The sequence below is a fragment of the Uranotaenia lowii genome, chromosome 2, assembly GCF_029784155.1.
Source record: "Uranotaenia lowii strain MFRU-FL chromosome 2, ASM2978415v1, whole genome shotgun sequence".
In the NCBI taxonomy this organism is placed as follows: domain Eukaryota; kingdom Metazoa; phylum Arthropoda; class Insecta; order Diptera; family Culicidae; genus Uranotaenia; species Uranotaenia lowii.
This window is the reverse complement of record NC_073692.1, coordinates 115,772,315-115,796,973: the sequence shown is the minus strand read 5'-3', so window position 1 is coordinate 115,796,973 and position 24,659 is coordinate 115,772,315. Positions and strand designations below refer to the sequence as shown.

Below are 24,659 nucleotides of genomic sequence, written 5' to 3'. Positions count from 1 at the left end.
ATAGAGGCTATTCAGGTTGACAGCATTTAGCTGCCTGTGAAAAGTACTATCAGCCCTATTTTGCAAAATTTTAAATTTACGCGTTTCTGAGATACTTACCATGCAAGATAAAAAGAAAAAAAAATTTCGCACAGTTTCCTTCAAAATTCATCATTTTTAAATTGATAGCTGACAAAACTGTTGATTATTCAAAGAATTTCTGTGTATGAGTTATAAAAGTATGCAAACACTGTCAAAAATGTAAACAAAGCTCAAATCAAGCATCAGAGTGAAACACATAATCGTCAATTACGATTAAGGGTCATCAGGGAAATCAAGTCTCATACCACAATTTTTCATTTTTAATAAGCGAAAAACTAAATGCAGATCGCAAAAATATTTGAAAAAAATTACTCAGATAACCCGAAAGTGTTGCCTAGTTATGAGTAATTCGAACTTAACCTTAAACAACAAGTTTTTGCTAGTTCCAGAGCTCGTAAGCTGTATAGTCGGTACCGAGGCAATGAGAGAGATGATTTCTGATGGACTTCAAAACTTATTAATAATCCTATTTCAAACAAATTCCAGCGTCTGAATCCTATAACATTTCTGCTAGTGGCATAGTCCCTAGCATATTAAAGTTTAGATTTTCTGGTTGTTTTGTATAAACTATAATGATTTCGAAAAATTTTGCTCCTGTGGAAAAGTACAACAATTTTTAAAACAAAAGCTTTGATTTTCGCTGTTTTAAGAAGCCAAAAATTAGGAATCTTGTATGTACCCTTCGCAACCTACGATCTATACTATCCGATTATACTTTAAATTCATTGTCTTGATGGTTTTTCTCCGTTATTGACAGATTTTTCTAGCAGAAACTCCATTAAAAATGGCTCAACAGTAATCAAGTTTTTTTTTAATTTCAAACAGCTGAATCCACAAATTTACCTTTACAGACACGAATGCCACAAGGATGGTAAAGTGTCGTAAATAAAAAAAAACAAACAAAATTACCTTTAGTTTCTTTAAAAAGAGAAGTATTGGACCGAAAATTAGCAGAAACTGAAAGAGGAGAATGCATTTACCTTAAATACAGATTAGACGAAGTATAAGTTGGAAAAATTGAACAATATCATGACTGAAAAAAGTGTGCGCCGAACGATGGGAGATACCAAGAATAAAGTAGCAATTTTTCTCACAGAAAAACGATAATTTATTTTTTCATGAATTATCATAAGATAACCTTCATTTCCTTTATAGAAAGTATTTCGATCAAACGAATGGGTTTTGAGATACACGCATTCGTAACTGTCCCATTTCTAGTTAAATGCACACATAAAAAAAAAAAGCTTTATAATGCGAAATGTGTTCAAATCTCAGGCAATTAGAAAACAACTTTATATTATCAGCTTTCAAACGTACAAATTAGTTTTTAGATACATGAAATTTAGACATAAGTTACTTATTGTTGATCTACTGAAATTTTCCGTGTTGATCAATGTTACCCCGGTGATCAACGTAACACCTGTTTACGGTACGTTTCGTGAAATGGTCATCAACTTTCATCAGATCCTATTGGTTGAGGGGCTCAACTCCGAAAGCTTAGCCCCTCACATTTATCCATGTTCCTGAATAAATGTGATTCAAAACTAATAATTACATTTGACATCAAACGTAAAGTTTACACAACAACAATTGAGCGAAGATGATCAAGGTCATGAAGCGATATTGATTTATATCATAAAAAATTCATATGTAGATTCAACATTTGTGCTGACCCTTGAACGAGTCGTAAAAAAAACTGGAGCGTTGCCATTTTACCGTTGCTGCTCATATCAAGGCTTAGAGACTTTGCCGTTAGATAACACTACACACTGACCTTTGAGAATTCTGCATTTTCCACCGATACTTTCTGTGAATACTCGGCATTTACGTCATTGATGTTGCTCTCGTACTCCCAAGAGGCGACCGTTTCGCGATTTATACGATCCAAAACTAGCGGCTCCAGGTAGCGCAAAAAAGCGGCCGCATTTAACTCCGTCGCGGATCTTGTGCTAGCCGGCTCCCCAAGGCCCAGATTTGTCAACGCCACCGTCATCAATAATAGCCCAATCATTTTCGATCAAACAATAATTGGATCAATATTTATCACAGAACGGAATACTGATAGGCAGGTATTATCTCATCACATCAACAAAAACCCCTCAGCAATTTTTCCTCACGTGTTCATTGCCCGAACAAAAGCAAAACTTTTCACTGATGCTAGTGCTAATCATCAGCCCAACAAAATCGGAACTGAGAGATGATTGGAAATAAGTTTCGCGACTTGTTCGCGCGTTAAACATCCGCAGCCAACTAGGTACTTGCTGCCTGGACAGGGAGATTCTAGCTCGGCTCATCTTCTAGGCGTGGGGCGTTTGAATGTTTGTTTGATAGCGCGTTAAGTCGAATTTCGTTCGCTCTGTTATAGGTAGCATGAATAAGCGCCGGTAGATTGAGGAAGGCTTTCGATCTCATTAAGCTTCTTTCTATCTGATTTATGGATGCTACTGTAATTTCGTCCCTGAAGTTATTCATTAAAAATCGTAGATATTAAGGTGGAAGTACCTTTTAAGATAATTCACCTTTGCAAAGCTACAATTGAAGGTATTTGATCTGAACGAGCAACATCAAAAGGGTGGCGCATGAACCGTAACTTAAATCTATTTAGCTGACGAGAAACCAAGATACATCTTACAGTGACAGCAGATACAAATCATGAAACTTAATTTTAATTTACAGGAAATCGCTTGCAGTTTCAATGAGATTATATTGTTGATTGTTTTGATTTGATATATCTCTATCAGGTTTGTTATGCTGGTTATTTTTTTTTTAAATTATGGCTTCAAAAAAAAGGAAAAATATCAAAATATCATGCTTATATATCAATATATGTATCGAGCATTCGTATTAGTGCTTCAAAATATGCCAAAATATGTATTAAATTTGAACGCGTGTGCTGAATAAACTGATGTCTTTGGCTTTATCATAAGCTTGCCAGGTTGCCCGGATTTATCCGGGTTTGCCCGGATATTTGATGCAAACAAATGACATCAGTCCGGTCCGGCCCGGTTGCCCGGATATCGTGAAAAAAGTCCGGATATTGCCCAGATTTTTTCACAATTTTCACAAAGAAACCAAAAAAAAATCTAAGTTTTTGAGTAAGTTTCAGCAAAATCGATGAACGGTATTGAAATTTTCAACGGTTATTTCAAATAATTTCGCTGATTTACTTTTATAAACCTTGAAACATTTAAGTGTTCCAAAAACTTTTTGGAAGTCTGCAATTACATTAATAAAATATTAATTTCTTTTTTTGCATTTTTTCTTTGCTTTTATATATAACTAGCAGACCCGGTAAACTTCGTCTTACCATGTTCAACTTGGCGTCCATTTTCCATTTTTTCCTAGTTTTCTTTACATTTCCCTTCTTTCCCTTTACTAGAATCGTCCCGCTTAATTCTATCAAAATTTAACCTATTCAACGGGTCTTTTAAAATCCATTTTTTGTAACTTGTTCCATTAATAACTGTATGTTGATAATATGTTTGTTTCATTTGCTGTATTCCATTTAGTAGATTTATTCCGTTTTGTTCGAGTTCACATTAAGGTTTAAACCAAAATAAAAAGTTTCTCATTTATTGGAATATATTGCTTATGAATCTTTTTTAAAATAGAATATTGAACATGAGACAATTTTTGGAATATTGGCCGAATATTTAGTCTAACGCAGCGCTTTCAGCTCTCAATTAGCTTTGAATGGTGTATTTTTTAGAGCTGAAGAAATGAAACACATAAGAAAAGATTTTTCACTAAACTTTTTCAAACAGCTTTTTATTCACCATCCTCATGCTTCGAAGTAGTTTGAATTAAAATCCATATTTTCACCAAAATCATTTAAAAAAAGTTTCGCCTGATACCTCAGTTATAGACTTTAAACATTTCAACTAAAAATGTTCCAAAACAGCACTTCTCATGGCATTTAATCTGACGATTTTGAATACTGCAAAATCCTTTTTTTTATTCAAGCAAAAAATGCAAATTAATTCCTTTGAACTTTAACCCAATGAATCAAAGAAACGATTGGTTTTGAAAGGAGGAAAACATATGTTTAGATATATTCACCCATTATTTTAAAGATTCTAATTGAAGCAATGGGATGTTCTGATTTCAAAACTTTCTGAACATTGTTGGTGGTGATCTGTAATTTCATTTAGGATTATGTAATATTTTTAAGATTTAATAACATTTAATTGTAAAGCAGATTTTTTTAAATTTAATAGGTCGAAATGAAATAACCTGTTCAGGCTTCGATGGTTTCGTGAGTTCATTTCAAAAATTAAACACCGAGGCAAATGCAAACGAATCACCACAGTTCAACTTTCATTTTTTCTGAAAAAAATAATATTTTCAAAAAAAAAATAGTTATGTTGACAAATAAAAATATCGAAGTATACATTTGTCCCATTTATTTGGGCAAGTGAAAATACATAGGTCTTTTTCAGATGCGTCAGTGAAAAGACTTTAAAATGAATTTAAATCTTATTCTTGTTTGTCTGTTTTATCAACTTTCATTGATATATACTAAGTTTTCTCCGGAATAAATTAATGCTTGGTACTTCAATTTCACTGAATGCTGTTCAACCAAAAACCTTGATTAACAAAGACCTTTATAATGATTTTGAATATCCGCTTCAGATTCAACACTCGGGATATCCTTTCTGGCCATTTTGGAGATAAAATTCTTGAATTGTAGGTGTTTCATTGCTAAATGGCGCGTTTTCACTTATTCCACCTAAGAAATTATAGGAATTTATATTACTTTTAACACTTTCAGGTCATATTAAAAGTTCATCATAAAAATCAGTCTCGCGCGTGATCCCGAACAGAACGGTTCGCTTTTCGTGCTCTCTTAGATTGTGTTTTTTGGTGGCCAAAAAAGGGCAATATTGATTATTAGTCGTGTAATAAGGGATGATTTTGGGATTGGGTGCCTCTATTTGTATGTGACAACAGTGTTTGAAAGGAAGATTTTGGTTAAATTCATGGGGAAAGCGGGACCGAATACCCTTTTGGGATTGGTTTTCGTGCTATACGAGAGTCTCTGATTGATGACTTTAATCCAGTTGGCAATTGAAGCATTATATCGAAGTGAAAATTAAATGTGTTGTGTACATCTGTTTAAAAGTGGAAGCGGCTGGAATGTCGCCTGTGAAAATGCCAAATTCAGCGAAAAGTCAACCTGCTTCATTCTACCATTTTCGAGACATGTCCGAACATGTTTTGTGGAGAATATCGGCAACAACAATACTGGGAACGTATGGTACTGTTGTCCACGTTTCTTCCTCCCCTGGTTCCAGTCGTCTCTGCGTCCAATACTGCACAGTGGGCCCGGCCTAGATAAGATGAATAGTGAATGTATTTTTACTATTCACCGGGATGCTGGCAAGATCTGGCTGTGTACGTATCATAAGCATAAGCATAAGCAAGCATATCGGCAACAACAATACACGGAAGAGTGGACGTATCGGGTGAGGAAATTCCAATCTACTATAACACTCTCTCTTTTTATCTTTACTTCTTTTTTTTTTCAAGGGAGTTTAACTGCCAGGGTCATTCTTCCCTAGGTCTTATTATTATCTTTACTTCCCAATCGCAATCATTGATATATCCCCAGTAAAATAGAGCACATCAAGAGGGAGGGAAGCATCTATGCTGTCAGTTTTCTTTCTCTCTGTAGCTTTGGCGCTGATTGAGAGGCCTTATGTTGGAGAGCGAGAGCGACTGATGGTGATAGCTTTTTTTTTCTTTCACAAATAGCGTATGTGTGGAACTAGACAGTAAAAGAGACGATAAATGTGTTGCATATTAACGTCAGGCGTATTTTCGACGTCGGCGACCGCCGCTTGCATTCACATGCAACATAAAGTTCCCAGATCAGTATTAAGATAATTTATCTGAATTTTCTAGATTTTTTCATGAATGTGACTATGATACATAACGCTACGCAACTTACTCATGTAAAATATCCAATAACTTACCCACAGGGTAAATTATTCTCACATTTACTCACCCAATGTTGTTCTTATATATCAATTAATTATTTTTTTTTTTAGAAAACATTCGTAAAACAGATTGTATACAATTCAATGGTTTATTCATTATCTCGTGCTTTGAATCAGTATTTGATCTCCAAAATCATGAGTAAAATTTATTAATACCCTTGTTTTCAGCTTCAAAAAAATATTGGATTGCAGCAATGAAAAATGTATTTTTTAAATTTCAGTCATTTCCGTGTTAATCTTGGTGTACAACTAAGCAAAGAATTGATTATCATTTTAATTTCTTATTGTTTCGTATTGATGTATTTCATTAGTGCATGCAATCCTAATGTAGGTTTAATTGTTAGCATCTTGATGCATAAGGGCACCATTGATAAATTTTCATAATATGTATTATACTGATGTTTTCAGCACTGTCAAAATAATGTCCGGTTCTCCAGGAGGTCCTTACGGTTTGGTTTTATTTATTTAAAAAATAGAACCATATTGTATTCAAAGACAAATGGTGAACTTGTAATACATTAAATGTACTAAAATTGACTCCTTATTTCCTTCGAATAAATCGTTGCTCGCATTTCGCAATGAAAATCAAAATTTAAGTTGCAACATTGTTGAATAGTTAATAACGATTCATAACCATTTCAGCTCCTGTAACAACATAATTTTAATTTCCCAGTTATCAGTACCAATGGAGAAAAGCTGCGTACCATCAACTGTTGATTATTTAAATTTAAGTAATTTTTATTATGAATTCATTGTTACAGCTGCATTACTTTTTATTATTTCAATATAATTAACACGGATTGTTATTGAATTTCATTAAAATATCCATGAAAATTTCATTTAATGAAATGACATGAGCATTGGTTTATTTTTAAAAGAAGAATCAACTAATTAAATCATCTTAATGCGAAATTTTATTTACAGGTTTGATATCAGTTGTTGTAGTGCGTGGTGCACTTAAATGTAGCGGTCAAAAGCACTGCGAATAAAAATTAGATAATCCGAGTCATTATTTTTTCATCAGATAAAAGTTTTCCCAATTTTATTGTACATATATGTTTGTTCATTATTAATTTTATTTTAACTTTTTTTTATCATAAAACCATGTTTTAGACACGAATGCCATAATGCTGGTAAAGTGTCAAAAATAAAACCTAAAAAAAAAAATAAAACCATGTATTTTTGTTGCAGTGTGAGAATAATATACATATTAATTTTATATTTACTACACATAGTAATGTTTTGTGCTAGGTATAACAGCGTTCCTGTATCATTCGAAGACCGAAGATATTTTTTAAGTTGTTATTAATTGTTTCAGCATATACTGTCGCTATAATACATTATATCAATTTTTTTATATGATTATATTATATTGTTCTATTTTTTAATACTACATTGATTATATTTTATTGTATTGTTATATTTAATTATATGAAATAATAATATTTTTATAAAAAAAAATCATAATAAAAACATAAATCAATATCAAGGGTAGGGGCATCAGGGTATCCTCACTTTGCAAAAGGAGCGGGTAGCAGTATGTTCTTGTTACCCGTTTCGAATACTGGACGTTCCTCAATTCATGTCAAGGGAATTTGGCATGGTTGTGGAAAATATAGTATTTGATTACTTTTTGTAAAACAAGAAGGCACTCTTTTTTCGGAAGCCTTGGGGGCGGGATTATAGCTTGCATGCTATCTTGGTTAGTCAACAAAATGGTTATAGTTACTCGAGACTTCTCCCACTTGTAACCCTGGATACCATAAGTGCCTCTGCTTACGATTCCATTCCCTTGAAAGTCTTATTGAGCGGGTATAGCTGTCTTGCGTGGTAAACAAGATGGACGCGTGGGTTATTTTTTTTTGGCCATAACCGCGGCGCTGCCGCAAACCCAAGGTGGATACATACATACATACATATATACATACATACATACATACATACATACATACATACATACATACATACATACATACATACATACATATTAAAAGTTCATCATAAAAATCTGCTGCCCCTGGAATATCAATCACAAAGAAACTTTTCAACAAAAAAGTGAATCAAAAGTCTCTTCCATGTAGCCAAAATATGTTGAACAAAAACATACTTTTCATGTTAAGTTCGTACTTGAATTGTGTGTAAACAAACAGTAAACGTGTAAACAGTTTTTTGTTGAATGATTATAAAAGAGTTGATTTTCTTTAACCCTTCGTTTCATAAAGTAACAAATTTGCAACAATTAATGTATGGAAAAAGTGAAAAATCGTATTTTATTTTAATTGTTTTCCTTGATGTACTCATCATTTCCAACTGTAAAAAGAGATTTTTAAGGAAAAATAAAAAATCATGAAATGAAGGGTTAATCAGATAGTTTTTTTGGGCCCAACAATTTTTAGATGAAGAAATAATGTATACATTTTTCGTATAAGTTGCACTTGCTCTAGTTTACTTTCTTGATTCAAAATTCTTCCGGAAAATGCATATCCTAACTTATGGTTATTGAAAACTTCAACTTACGTTTGCAAAAAATCAAAAAGTTAATTCGGCATTTAAAAACTTAAATCCTATCTAATCTATTTCTAAGAACAGACTCTCGTTCAGTTAATATGTCCTTCAAAGCTTCCCAATTTCTTATTTTCAAACGTCCGCAAAGTATCATTATTTCATATTTATCATTACCAAATTCATATCTTTTGGACAACAATTTACTACTAAAATTAACACGAATTAAAAATGGTTTTAATATTTGAAATCGTTTATATGGTTTTGATTCGATCGATAAAATATGAATCCGTGTCACAGTCACATCGTCATTTATGACTAAGCTTGCAGATTGCCCGGTTTTATCCGGGTTTGCCCGGATATTTGATGCAAAATTTAGAGAAAGTCCGGTCCGGCCCGGTTGCCCGGATATCGTGAAAAAAGTCCGGATATTGCCCGGATTTTTTCACAATTTTCACAAAGAAACCAAAAAAAATCTAAGTTTTTGAGTAAGTTTCAGCAAAATCGATTAACGGTATGGAAATTTTCAACGGTTGTTTCAAATAATTTCGTTGATTTTCTTTTATAAACCTTTAAATATTTAAGTGTTCCAAAAAGTTGTTGGAAGTCTGCAATTACATTAATAAAATATTAATTTCGATTTTTTTGCATTTTTTCTTTGCTTTTATATATAATAACACCAAAATTTTGATCGGTTTTTGCCCGGTTTTTGGATTTGAAAAATTGAAATCCATGCCCAGATTTTGCCAGGTTTATTTGAAAAAATGCCCGGAATTGCTAGGCCCGGATGGTAGTGAAAAAAAATCTGGCAACCTTACTTTATCAGTCAATATGCTCCAAATTTATTTGCGTCTGTTTCTCTTTGATTTTCTCTCATAAAGGGCGAACACGGAATTATGTCGACAACAGGGCATAACTTTTTTACCATTGGGTAAAAATCAACCAAATTTAGCACACTTTCTTGTTGATGTGTATTGTTTACATGCTGTCAAACTCGAAGTCGTGTTTTTCGATTCAACAAAAATGGAGGTGAACCAACGCAACGCAAGTCGAGAAAACAAATTCTTTCCAAACACCTGGAATTTTCTGACCTGTTGCAGCGGCAGTTGGGAAAAATGTTGAAAATTCATCATTCAGCTGTCTCCAGAGTGTATAAGTAGTTCCAGGAGCGGTTGACGTTGGACCACGGCAAAGGAGCTGAAAGAAACCCGGGACCGGAGAACAAAAAGACGGAGGGAAAGGTGAAGCGGATGATTAAAGCAAATCCCAACGTCTCAAGCCGTGATTTGGCTTAAAAGATCGGCATGTCAAAGAGCTACGTCCAGAATGCAAAGAAAAGAGCTGGACTACATACATACAAGGTATAGAACTTCCCAAACCGCGATGAGCGGCAATAATCGACGGCTAAAACTCGGACACGGAAGCTCTACGAGAAGATGCTGACAAAATATGGCTACTGTCTGATGGACGACGAAACGTATATAAAAGCGGATTTAAAGCAAGTTCCGGGGTTGGAGTTATTCACTGGCAAGGGCAAGTTCGATGTGGACGACAAATTTAAGAAGAATAAAATGTCGAAGGTCGCCTCCAAATATCTCGTTTGGAAGGCCATCTGCTTTTGCGGACTGAGGAGTGAGCCTTTCGTGACAAAGGGCGCAGTAAATGGTGAGATCTACAAATCTGAGCTCTTGCAGCAGCACAACGAAGTTCCGCTATTTTGGCCAGATTTAGCATCATGTCACTATTTTAAAAGTGTCCTGGAGTGATAGGAGGCCAATTCTGTCCATTTTGTTCCAAAGGACATGAACCCGTCAAACTGTCCGGGGCTGCGCCCGGTTAAGCAGTACTAGGCAATAATGAACAGGGAACTTCGGAAGAGCAAGAAGACAGTCAAAGACGAGAAGGACATGTTTAGAAAATGGAAAAAAATGAGAAACTTATAGCCTCGAAATTTTCGTTCGGATGAGCTATTATTGGTCTTTAGAGCTCATCGATACATGAAATTTTTTTCTGAAGTATTTTCTGGAGTCAGGACGAAGAAGTTAAACTTCGTGAGTCACGTCACTCGAGTCGCAGAATAAGCGCATAAATGTCCGACCAGGACATTCAATGTGAAATGCTTGCCGTTTTGTCAAATAACCGATTTTAACTATTGGTGTAGCGCTCGATTACAATTTTCAATGTGTTTCTAATATTTGATTTTGGATGATATTCACTTGATAGTTCGGAAAGAAGTAAGGGCCATTTTTCCGCCCTTGTCAATTAAAATAAAAAATTGCATAACCACAGGGGCTTAGGAACATGACTGGACGATTTGTGATGCCGATAAAAATTCACCTTCATTCCCTATCAAAAGAAAGCTACAGCTAATATAATAAAAACGTGATAAAAATGTAAAAGGACCTTTTTCGGAAAATTATCATTTTATTGGCATCATAAAGCGTTGGTCCATGTGTTTTTCGATCTGAAAAAATTGTTGGAAGTTGGGTCTGAGAGTAACAACCATTCTGAATAGATTTTTTTTTGGAAAAAAAATTATCCTGTGTTGGTTAGAAAACATGAAACATAAACCCCGCCCAAAGGCGGAAATATGTACGAAAAAATTGCCCCAAATTTGTATGGGAAATTCAAAACCTGTGAAATGATATGCGCTGCAGGCTAAAATTGATTCAAGTCATACCTAGTACAAGATCTCATGCCAAATTTGGGCCAGATGGGATCACGGGAAGGGGTCGCTCAACGAGCCTGAAGTTTGTATGGGATTTTGAGACATTTTGTTTGGAAGAAACATGAAAAACCAGTTTTTCATCAATAACTTTGGTCGCTGTAATAAGAGCTAAGTTAGCCTTGCTCGAGTACGGTCGCATGTTTTTCCGTGGTCGCGTTTTGTTTCGTGATTCCTCGAAATATATTTTTTCATTACCTTCATGACCAAGTTTCAATAAGTTGCCGTGAATTCTTTTACATCAATCGAGTTTTGATCGGCCTTTTTGTTCAATGTGAATATATTTTTATACGGTTCACAGCTATGACTACAGCTTCTGGATTCTAACTTGCATTTGTGTAGATCTGAGAAGAAAATGCACGTTCTGCAATTGTGAAAAATATACGAATTTCAGTCGATTTGAATCGCGGATCTAGTTAAATTTCTTTTCAAATAGTGATAAAAAGGGAAACTTTCCACTTATTATTGAAAAGTTCCCTGATTGTGCGTTTTGTGACAGGAAGAAATATGTGATAGGAGAGATAAAAACTCAAATTCCAGCGCCCGGTGGAAGTTGTTTTTTTTTTTTGGTGGCCTGCTAAGCTTAACTAAAAAAGTGCTAACAATTTTTAAAATCCGGAAGATTTAAATTGATCAAGTGATAGGTTGATCTAGACGGATGGAACCAGTTCAGTGACCACCATCACCTTCGGAGCTTCAAAAAGTGGACTCCTTCGTGGATTCAAGGACCAGTGTCTCCAGGAGGACTTTCAGATCAACAATTAGCATCTTTTATAACATTTTTGGTGAGCCCGATCCATTTTTCACTTTTGTTTTTGATTGCTTTTTGACTTTTCAGTTTTATTTTTGAAACAATGCAACATTCGTATTTAAATTAAGTGTATCTTAAAGATTTCCTGATTTTATTTTAAACTGACATTGTTGATACCTAAGTATCAAATTCAAGTTTTTAAAATAAGGCTTCTCTAAGTTGATCCATGATGCAAAACTACTTTTTATTTTGAAATAATTTACCAAAAAATTTTGAACATTATTTTGTACATGCAATAAAGCTCTAAAAGAGGCAAAGAGAAGAAAGAATTGAAGAATTTTCAAAATGGTATTAATCACGAAAAATAGTTTGAGAAGTTTTTGTCGGCATACTATGAAAAATACATTCAATTCAAAATATTGTTTTTTTTTTCAACCATAAAAGCCTTTTGATAATTCTTTGATTTAACAGGAATTCACTGTTAGGGAAAAAAACTAGTTTGATAGGGATGAAATGTGGATGGTAATAATTTTCTTCCAATACTTAACTCAATATATATTTATTTAACGTTTATCGAATGCCTCGTAGAAGTAGGAGTTTCCTTATGAAATGTCTAGGAGCATAGAAGGTGTAGAAAAATACGATCGCACCATTGACCAAAATGGATCCTGATCTTTACCTTTTTCCAACTAACACAACCCCTTCCTTTGATACTTGAATATGGATTCGCAGACGTACAGACGGTTTCCATAGTTGGTGATACTTACTTATTTCAGGTTCTGACTATTTCAAAATTATTTTTGGAGTATGCAGGAGCATGAAGTTGCTTGTTGAACCTAAAGAGTATCAAACTAACATTCCTTCCGTTTTCCCCATTGACTACTAGGACGTGGCCGGCGCCGTTATTAATCATTTCAAAAACGGAGAGCATGAGTTTTGTACATTGAGAATGAACTGCTAATCCCAAGCACCATTCTTTTGGACTTTGTGCAAAATTGATGGCCTCGAGTAATCACGGAGTAGCAACCATTGGCGACGTGGAACTTGTTCTGCTTCGACACGCCAGCGATCATGGAATTCGAAATGCGCATGAATTGATAAAAAATAACAAAAAAGTCATCATTTTTTTTTTTTGAAGTACGTATTTAAAAAGCATTACCATCCTCTGAAACAATTAAATAGCATTTCGAGTTCAATGATTTAAGGTGGATATGAGTAGTCATACAAGCTATGCTAATAACTTTGGTCGCTGTAATAATAAGTAATGAATACCACCGTAAAAAGTTTAGCCCATTTTTGAAGCCTAATAACTTTTTTTTATCTCCACTGTTATCGAAATGCAGTCTTCGGATGAAATATTTTTCATAATTTAAGCTTTTAGAAAAATTGCTTTTGAAAGAAATCGGCCGCCGGGAACCAAAGCTATTGATGAAAAACTGTTTTATTGGCATCACTGTGGTTATGCATTTTTTTATTTTAATTGACAAGCATTTTTCAGCCCTTACTTCTTTCCGAACTATCAAGTGAATATCATCCAAAATTAAATATTAGAAACACATTGAAAATTGCAATCGAGCGCTACTACAATGGTTAAAATCGGTCATTATTTGACGAAACGGCAAGCATTTCACATTGAGTGTCCTGTTCGGACATTTAGTCGCCTCCTTAAAACAGTGATGAATGTCACCCTTAAAAAAGTTAGCCAATTTTTGAAGTTTAATAACTTTTTTATCTTAACTTCAATTGAAATGCTACCTTGTGATGAAGTATTTATCATAATTTAGGCTTCAAGAAAACCCGTTTTTGAAAGAAATCGGCCGAAGGGGACAAAAGTTATTGACGAAAAACTGGTTTTTCATGTTCCTCTCGAACAAAATTTCTCAAAATCTCATACAAACTTCAGGCTCGTTGAGCGACCCCTTCCCGTGGTCCGATCTGGCCCAAATTTGGCATGAGATCTTGTACTAGGCCCAGGATCAATTTTAGCCTGCAGCGTATAACATTTCACAGGTTTTAAATTTCCCATACAAATTTGGGGCAGTCTAATGGATGATCTTAATGCTACTTGATTATTATTTTGATAAAATCTTTAAAAAGCTTTATCATTTGGAAAAATTTCTAGAAAAATTTAAATATTATATCAATTCCCGTTTGTTCCTATTCGCAGGCCTGACAAAGGAAAAAAAAACTTCGCATCAACCATGTGAAAATTCATCCAAGCTGAGTTTTATGTTGATAAAATTCTCTACAGGTTATCAAATGAAATAATGGAAATTTATTTTTAGTTTTCTAAATTTATGAATATTTATAAAAAAAAATATTGCCCCTCCTAAACCCATTTTTTTAAAGTTCACAAAAGCTTAGTTTTATAATAACAAGCAATGGCTTGTGATATAGCTCAGTTGATAAGTCCGTTGCCTCCTGAGTCGATGTCTGCGAGTTCGAGCCCAAGAGTAAATATCGAACACAGTTGTACCGGATGAGTTTTTCAATAACTGTCCGCCAACTGCAACGTAGATATAAAGTCGCGAATGCCATAAAGATGGTAAAACGACTATAATCGACAAAAAAAATTAACAAACAATTTCTGTTCTATTCTATGAAAAACTCTATAGACCTGGGATTTTTTTGATATTGTTTTAACCCAAGCCGTGTGGAGAACTTCTCTCAGATTAAAGCTTTTTTGTCATATTTAACCTTCTTATCATATTTAACTCTAAACGTACCGGAGGCGATCAAATGACGGTTTTTGAACTTTAAACGATGATTACGCCTTATATAATTTTTTTTCGCAAATTAAACGACAGGACTATTTTTGTTTTTGAAATGCAAGTATTTTTGCGTTTTAAATTTTTTTTAAGTGTTGCGGTTTTCGAATAACGCATGTGGTATACCTATTCATACCGCGAGCGGTCAAATGACGGCAAACACCGTTTTCGCTTAAACTCCCTTGTTTCTCAACCGATTTCTAGAATGTTTATAGTTTTGAAAAGCTTTCATTAAATATAGTTTTATTGCCTAAACCTTACGTTAACGTACTCAAAATCCAGTGCAAAGCTGAATTTGGGTGTAGGAATTGTCACAGAAAATCCAGATTCATAAAAAGTTCGAAAAACAACTACCTTTGAAAAGCCGTAAAAAATTACGTATTTAGGATTTTAAAAATCTTAAGATGCCTAAATGTGCCAAATTACGTCAACTTTCGAATTTATTTTTTCAAAATTTTCTACTGTAACAGGAACAGCTTTGGCGGTAGATCGATTGAAAAGTTCGTGTTTTACACAACTTTTTACATTTTTTGTGGCCATGATCTCAGAGTTTAAAAAAAAATGTTCCATATGTGCAACATATAGATTCTAACTTCAGCTTTCTCAGGCACTAAGTGAATTTTTTTCGAGCACTTAATCCTGAAGCATGTTTTTCCTGAAGCATGTTTTTTCATAAAAAAATCTTGTACTGTAAATAGCTTGAAAGTTATTGATTGTAGCTGAAAATTGTCTGAGAAACACATTTGAGTCGAGTTATTAGCTTTTCAAAACTATAAATTTTGTAGAAATCGGTTGAGAAACAAGGGAGTTTAAACAAAAATGATATTTGCCGTCATTTGACCGCTCGCGGTATGAATAGGTTTATACAAAGTGTCGGTACACGGTGTGTTTCGTAGAAGGACTTTGAGAAAAAAAATACAGTAATGCTAATTTTTGCATGGGCAGAAAGTAGACCTTTTCCCGATTCATTTCCACCAAAAATTAAAATATTTGGTCGGTGACCCCCCATACAAAATTTTTTTTTTAAATTTTACATTTGAAATCTTCAAAAAATATACATATATTTTAAGTGTTTTTTAGTTTCAGAGGCGCTTATTCTCTAAGTTCTTGCTTTCAATATTTTTATATTGAACTGGTAGCACAACTATCATATCAAAGACTTTGAAAAAAAAATTAAAATTTTTTCTAACTAGTTACAGAGCTATTAAAACGAAAAAAATTGCACAAAAATATCTTCTAACCTAAAATATAAAAAACAGCTGGCAAATCCTGTCAGCAGTCTGAGAGGGGAAAATTCTTCTGAAATTCTTAGAATTATCTGGAACTAGCTGATTTACCCGGCCTTGCTCGGGTTTGCACAAAATATAAATCAAAATGAGTCGTTTGACTTTACGAAATTTTGGTAGCTTTGTATTCAATATGTTTAATATATTTATTTTGAGAAAATTTAACCCATGTTGTGCCATGTGCCATGTATGTAAGCTTTGAAAGTTTTGTTAGTGTTTTTCAAGTTTTGAATGAGAATGTTTACTGTGTTTCCCTTTTTCATATTTTTGAAACACATATAGGTAGTTATGAGGTTCGTATTCATAGAAATTAAAAATAATTTCCCATGAGTGCTTTTTTATTTCATCACGAAAAACATGTTATACCCACTCTTTCTTAAAGGAAGTTTGAATAGCTTTGGCTTTCTATTTTTTTACCTTCAAATGATTAAACTATATTTTTATCTTTCCAACCCTCCATATAATGAAGTCTCTTTTGGAGATGATCTCATCGGACGCTCCCCCGTATGCCCTATTTAAGTTTTATTTGCGCAGAAAATTCTAAGAAGGCTTCCGAAACTTGCGGCAGCTCGTGGCCTTAAAGACTTCCAAGCCAACGGCCATGAGTTCGAATCCCAGTCACGGCATACACGGTAAACTTTTGTGGCTTAGTGGTTTAAGCATTTGTGAGATGCTAGCCATCATATTCTCGAAAGATGTACGCTTAGAATTAAGTAAAAAGAAAACTCTTCGAGGAAACATTAAGTTTCATTGAGATTCTGTATGTGTTCGTATTTGGTTTTTTAAACTTGTTGAAGACTCATTTTTCATGTTTTCAAATGTTTGTGTACTTTTCGTTGATTTTTCCACACAGTTTTATGATTAGTTTTTTTTTAAATGTTCCAAGTTCCACTTATAGTTTTTTGAAGGGATCTAAAAGAAATTTTCTCGGAATCCAAATCGCCAATTTTATCATGTTATAACAAAAGATTTTTTTTCCAATTTTTCCATTCTTGGAAAAACAAATCTCATTAATTATTGTAAAGAGTGATAAAGTAAAAATTCTTGGAAATAATTTGATTGAATTCGTAGAACTTAAGGGTTTAAGTTTTCACATAATTGGATGGTAAAATTGAACACATCAATGATGTATGTATGTATGTATGTATGGTTCCCCCATCGGTAGCAAGGTCCAGCCTATGTCTGTGTGGCTTGGCCTTCGAATTGCTTCTCAGGCTTCCACGGCCGATGGTTCGTCGAGAGAAGGCATCCAACCTTTAGAAACCTACAATGGTTGGCAATCCACTCCGCTTGCAATAGTCTCTTCAGATTAACCCCAGATGCATTCCCTCTGAAATATATAGTTATTTATACAATGAAACACATCTTACCTGTCGGCAACTTATGGGATTCGAACCCAAAAGCTTTTCTTGCCGATACCGGGAATCGAACCCAGTACGCCTGGGTTACCAGACTCGCGCCAGCCTATCCACTAGACCACCTCAGCGCTCTACAGTGATTCTTATCGAATTTTTGTACACAAAATACAATACAAAATTATTATTATTTATTAGGTAGTGTCAAATTAGGCCTTTTTTTTAAATAAAAGGTCCAGAGATTTGGAAAAAAAGAGAATAAGGTACGCGGGATTTGATTAAAAGTTCGGTGTAAATAATTTTCATTATAAGGAACTTCTTGAAAAAAGATCTTGGGTTACCTGATTCCGTTGAAAAATTCCCGGATTTGGTTTGTTTTTGAAAATCATAGTTATTATAGTTATTGATTATAGCGTCAAAAACAATTTTTTTTGAGTAAATTTTATTAAAATAAACGTAAACATTTTTTTTTTTAAAGCCTAATATCCAATTGAATTAGTGGCAAATTTACCCGAATATAACCCAGATTTTGAGCTGAAAATTTTGAGTTCAAATGACCGGATTGCGCCAGGTTTTAAAATAAAATGGTCCAATTACGTTAAAAAAAATCCCGTTTTTCACGATTTTCCCAGATATAATTTGCAATTTTGCCGATCTAGATAAATATGTTAAAACATCAGACAAAGTCACTAAAACTTTGATTTATCAGTTCAATACTCTTGGGTTTACGTTATGCATTTTTTTTTTACAAATAACGATGATTTCTATTGAGATTTTTGAACCTTAAAAAAAAACAATCACCACAAAAAAAAACAATGTTGTAAAAAAAATACTTAGAAAAAAATATTTAAAATCTATATCTTCCATAAGTTTAATATTGAATAATAAATTTCATTGCTTAATTTAATTTAAAATTTTAATATTTAATTTAAAGTCCGAATATTCATTAAAATTTTCTTACAGATTTCATTGGTTTATCTTTTTAGCATTTATTCTTTTCCACAACAATTCCAAATATATGTTTCAAGCACTTTTTTTATGCGGCAGTTTGTGAGAAATCACGGGGTGCACTTCCAGCGGCAAATAGAATTAGACAGCTTATCAATACATTCTTCACATTTATTATTCTGTTTTTTTTTATTTTTTTTTTCTGAAAATTGTCTAAACAAGTTCTAATCAATCCAATGATAATGTCAATAAGTTATTTCACTCCTCAAATGTATCTATAGGTATGAGCTAAAAAACAGTTAAGATAAATTGGAATTCAAGTTTTTCAAGAAGTTATATGTAGTTGATTTTTTTTGTCATAGTAAATTATAAATCAACCATTCAGATTAAGACGAACAATTCAGAATTCGATTAGTTATTTATTATGTACATTATAATTTTCATACTGTCACTCTGCCGGATAAATTTCGAAATAAAAACTTAATACTAAAAATTGCCTCCCAACTAAGGACCGGTATAACCTAGCTGTAATGAATAATGGACCAATATAATATTTACGAAAAAAAAATTAAATTAAATATTCCATGAATGAATATGGAATGAACACTAGCGTTTGTATTTTTTCATCTAAATCAATCAACAATCATTGTTTGAACAATATTCATCTCTTATTATGATACAGAAAAAAAGAGTAAACAATTTAACATTGAAGACAAAAACCAAAAAGAAAATATTTTAGATAGAATTCCAAATACTAATAGGTGATTCAATCAAAACAGTTCTCATTTGGCTTGTAAATTATCAAGTGTATTTTCTTTTCTTGATGAGGCACAATGGTTTCACGATGCCTCGTCAGATGGCGTATGATTCTGGGCGATTTGTAGTTGTATGGGCTCAACCGCCGCTGATCAGTCTGGGTATCTGGTGTCTGCGGTTTAATATTGAATCCTAAATTTCATTGCTATATTGAATTTAAAATTTTAATATTTTATTCATAGTCCGAACGCCTAAATCTTCTTTTTTTGTTGTCTCCCTTTTGGCTCAGACCTGTCCTATCGATCCAGAAATGCCAAGTCTTGTGGTTTTGGACTTCTATCGGTTCGTGTACCTATTTTTTTTTAAATTTGAAACGACCGTTTACTCTCATTGTGTGGGGTTAGAGGTATGTTTTATCGGTTTATATAGCATAGCATAGCAAAGTGTAACTACACACATTTTGCATTGGCTGATACACATGGTACAACTAATAATGAAAACCAGCAGAAGATGCCAAAATGAGAATCTGGATTACATTCTCATTTCAAATGTTGATTTTGAAGATTAGTGTGGTACCATAATGCACACCGCGACAAGTCAATGTAATCATGGTAAGGAAAATCTGAAACAGTAAAATAACTCTTTAGGTGCAGAGAACTCATACGACTATAAACTGTTAAATACGCGGCTTGGAATAGCAGAGTTCTACACTTAGCCGGAAGAGCCGGAACAGTTTCAGAATAATCAAACTAGCTGGTGCTGCTGGGAAACATAGAGGCTAGCATTTTAGCATGTCCGTTTAGCAAGCAGCGGGAAGAACGAACCTGGTGGACTGATGTAGGAACTTTTCACTTATCACCACAATTCAGTTCACTGCTTTTAGCGATTAAGATTATTTAAATTTAAGACTATAGTTTAGGTAGGTAGGTTATATAATAATTTAGCTAGATTTTTCAATTTTGCATGCACTTTGCGCGGGTGGTAGAAAATGTTTTCCGGAACTCGTCTTTTCCAAACGCGAGACATCTACGGCTGGCCACTGAACTGTAGTTTGGCATTTGGCGTCGCGTCGCTTCAAATTGGCAGTGCTCCCAGTTGTCAACAGCCTCCCCCCCGTAACACTGGTCAGGATGATCCCGGGTTACCTTTAGTCGCAACTCCCAGTACAGCTAATTTTGGTACCTCAGCCTCAACGTCAAGTACAGCTAACTTCGAGACCGATTGCCTAGTGAGCCCCCTATGAGTTTGAACAATTGCCTTTCTTACACGCCCATCTTGCCCTGGAATGACTTCATTAACACGTCCGCGGACCCAACCATTTCTTCTAGCCTCATCCACAATGATCACTAAGTCTCCTACACAAATGGGTCGAGTTTCACCCTGCCATTTCGTGCGCCGAGTCAAATCCGGTAAGTACTCGCGAACCCATCGACGCCAGAAGTTGTCTGCTTGGTGTTGTATTTGGTTCCAGGTATTTTTAAGCATTAATACTTCGTCTACCTGCTCTACAGTCGGCTGCTTGACACCGTTGGAGCTTCCGATTAACAAGTGATTAGGTGTAAGAGCTTCTTGTTCCGCTGCCTCAATCGGAAGATACGTAAGCGGTCTGGAATTCACAATTCCCTCAGCCTCGATTGCTAGAGTCCACAGGCCCTCATCGTTCAGTTTTCTACACGAGCTCACGCTCGTCTCCATCGCTTTCTTCACCGAACGCACCATGCGCTCCCATGCGCCGCCCATGTGTGGTGTTCCAGGAGGTATAAACACCCATTTCGTTGCAGTGTTGGTGAACGTAGATGCCAGCCCTTCTTCGATGTTTGACACTTGTTGCTGCAGCACGTTATCGGCTCCCCGGAAGTTGGTGCCGTTGTCTGAATAGAATTCTAGTGGTGATCCTCGCCTACCAACAAACCTCCGAACCGCCATAATACACGACTCCGTACTTAGGTTGAATACTACTTCGACATGGACAGCGCGCACTGTCAAACAGGTGAAGAGCGCGATCCAACGTTTAACCGAGCTCCTACCAACTTTAACCTGGAGTGGACCAAACAAATCCAACCCAACGAAAGTAAATGGTCGTGTGCACGTTGCTAACCTCGCCGCTGGTAAAGGAGCCATTCTTGGAATTTGGGGTCGAGCGTTGTTGATTTTGCAGTACTGACAACGCTTCACAATCTGCTTCACACGGGATCGTACTTGTGGGATATGGTAAACCTGACGTAATTCGTTCACCACGGTCTCGAAATTAGCGTGATGGAACTTACGGTGATAAAAATCGATGATCAAATCGCTGACACGGTGTTGTTTCGCGAGAATCACTGGATACTTGATGTAGTTGTCCACATTAACCGCCGCTCCAATCCGCCCGTCGACTCGCAGAACTTGGTGCTCGTCCAGGTAAGGTGACAACTTGTACAGTTTGCTGCCTTTTCCAACGGCGACCTGCATCTTATTCGGCTCGCTGATTTGTGCCAGTAGCTGGTGCACTTCGTCTGGAAAAGCTTCTCGTTGAACCATTCGGAAAAGGTAATCTTCGGCGAGCCTCAACTCGGATTGCGTGGGATACAAACTACTGATCTTGCAACGTGTTTTCTTGCAGTTGTTGAAATATCGGAATACGTAGGCCATTGCTCTGGTCAGTCTCTCCCACTTAGAAAATCTGGATACATCAACCAGCGGCTCTGGACTTTCTAGGCTTTGATGGACCCCACACATTTTTTGTTCTTCTACAGTTGGTTGAATTGACTTGGGACGCGGCCACTCTGCCTCTTCCTCTTTCAAGAATTCCGGTCCGTTGAACCATGGACCATCCACGTCCAGTTGGCCACCTTGTCCCCATTTTGTGGCCAGGTCAGCAACGTTCATCTTCGTTGAGATCCATCGCCAATCAGCGATAGAAGTGGTAGATAATATTTCAGATACTCGACATGCCACAAACGACGAATATCTTCGATGGTCCGAGCGTATCCAGGCTAGTACTGTACTCGAATCCGACCAAAATACCGTACGATGTATTTGCAATGTATGGCCTTCTTTAATAAATGTTTCTAGTCGCGCAGCTAATACAGCAGCTTGGAGTTCAAGCCGGGGAATCGACCAATGTCGTAGAGGAGCTACCTTTGTCTTTGACGCAACTAGAGCGCACTTATATTCCTTGCTGTTGATGGAAATACGAAAATACGCTACGGCTGCGTAAGCATCTTCGCTTGCATCGGCAAATATATGCAGTTCAAGATTATTGTAGAGTGTTTCAGTAGCATCTAGATAGTAGCATCTTGGAACCTGGAGGTCTGCTATAAGTGGGAACTGATCTATCCATCGGGTCCATTTTTCAAATACTTGGTCGTCGATTTCTTCATCCCATTGAGTACCGGCTCTCCAAATATCTTGGAGAAGTATTTTGCCTTGAACGACAAAGGCCGCTAGAAGACCGAGAGGGTCGAATACACTCATTAAACACTTCAGTACTTGTCGTTTCGTTGGCCGCATTCTGTTTGAAATTATGTCGTTTATTTGTGGCTGAAAATTGGTGGAATATGCCAGAGTATCTTCATTGGGAAGCCAGTGCATTCCAAGAACCCTCTCGATGATGCCGTGCTGTGTGTGTAGTTCTTTGGGATTAGGATCTGTTGCCTCTCCAAGCCCTTGGAGAATTTTCATGCTATTGGATCTCCAACCACGAATGTTGAAACCTCCTCGCGCGTGAATGGCCTTGACTTCTCGAGCTACTCGTTGTGCTTCTTCCTCTGTCCCAAAGCTATCGACGTAGTCGTCCACGTAATGGCAGTCGATGATTCCTTCAACAGCTCGAGGATAGACATCCGCAAACTCTCGTGCGTTCTTATTCTTTATGAATTGAGCAAATGCTGGGGAGCAAGTTGAACCGAAAGTGGCCACCTGCATAACAAAAACGTCGAAAGCTTTATTTGGATTGGTCCGCCAGAGAAAACGCTGAGCTTGTTGATCTTCGGGACGAATACGGATTTGGTGGAACATCTCGGATATATCACCAGAGACTGCCACAGCATATTGTCGGAAACGGAAGAGGACCCAGGGTAGTGTTGTTAGTTGATCTGGTCCTTTCAAAAGCATGCTGTTCAACGAGACACCTTTAACCGTAGCAGCTGCGTCCCACACCATGCGAATCTTCTCCGGCTTTTTGGGGTTTACTACAACGCCGAGTGGTAGGTACCAGGTTTTCCGAGGATCTGAGTTTTTGATTTCACCTTCGGTGGCGAGACGGGCATAACCTTTCATCTGGTATTCTTCTATTTGCTTAGTAACACTTTCCATCATCTTTGGGTTTCGTTTCAGCTTACGTTCCAAACACTCGAAACGTTTTTCAGCCATAAAACGGCTGTCAGGAAACTCATAATAATCGGACTTCCAAAGTAAGGCAGTTTGGAATCTATCACCTTGGCGACTTGTGTGCTCTTCAAGGATTCTCTTGGCCCGTTTATCGTTCTCAGATTCTAGATTGGCTGTCCCGGTTATCCCCACGTCTTCTAAAGCAAAATAGTTCCGAACAGCTGTGTGCAATGAATCATCACCAGAGCAACTACAACGGTGCACGTACAAAGATGTATCTTGGTATCCTGTTCCTCCGTAGACACACCATCCCAACCTTGTTTTAGTAGCTATTGGGTCTTGCGGTTGACCTTCTTTTGTACGAAGTGGAACGGTCAAATGAAGGTTGTTAACCCCTATCAAAACACGAGGAACTGCATTCCTGTAGCTCGCTATCGGAAGTCCTCGTAGATGCCGAAATGAAGCCGACAATGTCCCAAAGTCTAGTGTTTGTGGGGTAAGAGCTAATTCTTTGACTGTGCGAGTATCTTGTAGTTTATGATGCCTTTGATCGGTTCCGGATATTTGAAGCTCAATCACCTTGGAGCCATGTTCCGTTCTCGTCTTATTGCCCGTCCATTTCAAACAGAGTGTTCGTGGTTGTCCTTGCAACCCGAGTTCATCAACCAGTTTTTCTTCGATAAGCGTGAGTGATGAACCATCATCCAGGAAAGCGAAAGTGTCAATTTTCAGATTTCCCTTCCCGTGTAATGTGACCGGCACAAAGCGAAGCAGGCAAACTTGAGGAAAACTTCGATGCACGTGGATGTCGGCGGGCGGACTGGGTTCGAAAGCGGATGGTCCACGACCATTGGAGTTGGACTGATGATCGTTTGAACGAACTGAAGATTCGCCAGCATTATTCTGCATCTGCTGACCCCCGATGGAATGGAGAAGAGGGTGGTGGCGGACTGTACAACCATTAACATTGCAATATCCACTCAAACGACAAGGTCGGTGGCCGTGGAAATTTAGGCAATTACGGCATAGTCTTTCTTGCTCCACGACTCGCCTGCGTCCTTCAAGGGTAAGCGTTTTGAATTCGTCGCATTCCTTCAGTTGGTGGTTCCGGCTGCACATGCTACATCTCCTCTCTCTGTGGTTACTGGCTGGGTGACTGCTCTCGGTATGCGCGTGT

General features: G+C 36.2%; 1 protein-coding gene across 2 annotated transcripts in view; it reads right to left on the bottom strand.

Moving 5' to 3' along the window:
- Window positions 1–24,659, bottom strand: part of LOC129744993 (angiotensin-converting enzyme-like) — a 49,671-nt gene that overhangs the window by 12,603 nt on the left and 12,409 nt on the right. Inside the window, exon 1 of one of the 2 annotated variants that reach the window (XM_055737818.1) lies at window positions 1,856–2,274. The exons of the other annotated variant lie outside the window; for it this stretch is intronic. Within the exon in view, the coding sequence (XP_055593793.1) occupies window positions 1,856–2,092 (237 nt within the window). The 5' untranslated portion in view covers window positions 2,093–2,274. Of the gene's footprint in view, window positions 1–1,855; window positions 2,275–24,659 lie in introns of those variants that run through there. 2 annotated transcript variants of the gene reach the window in all.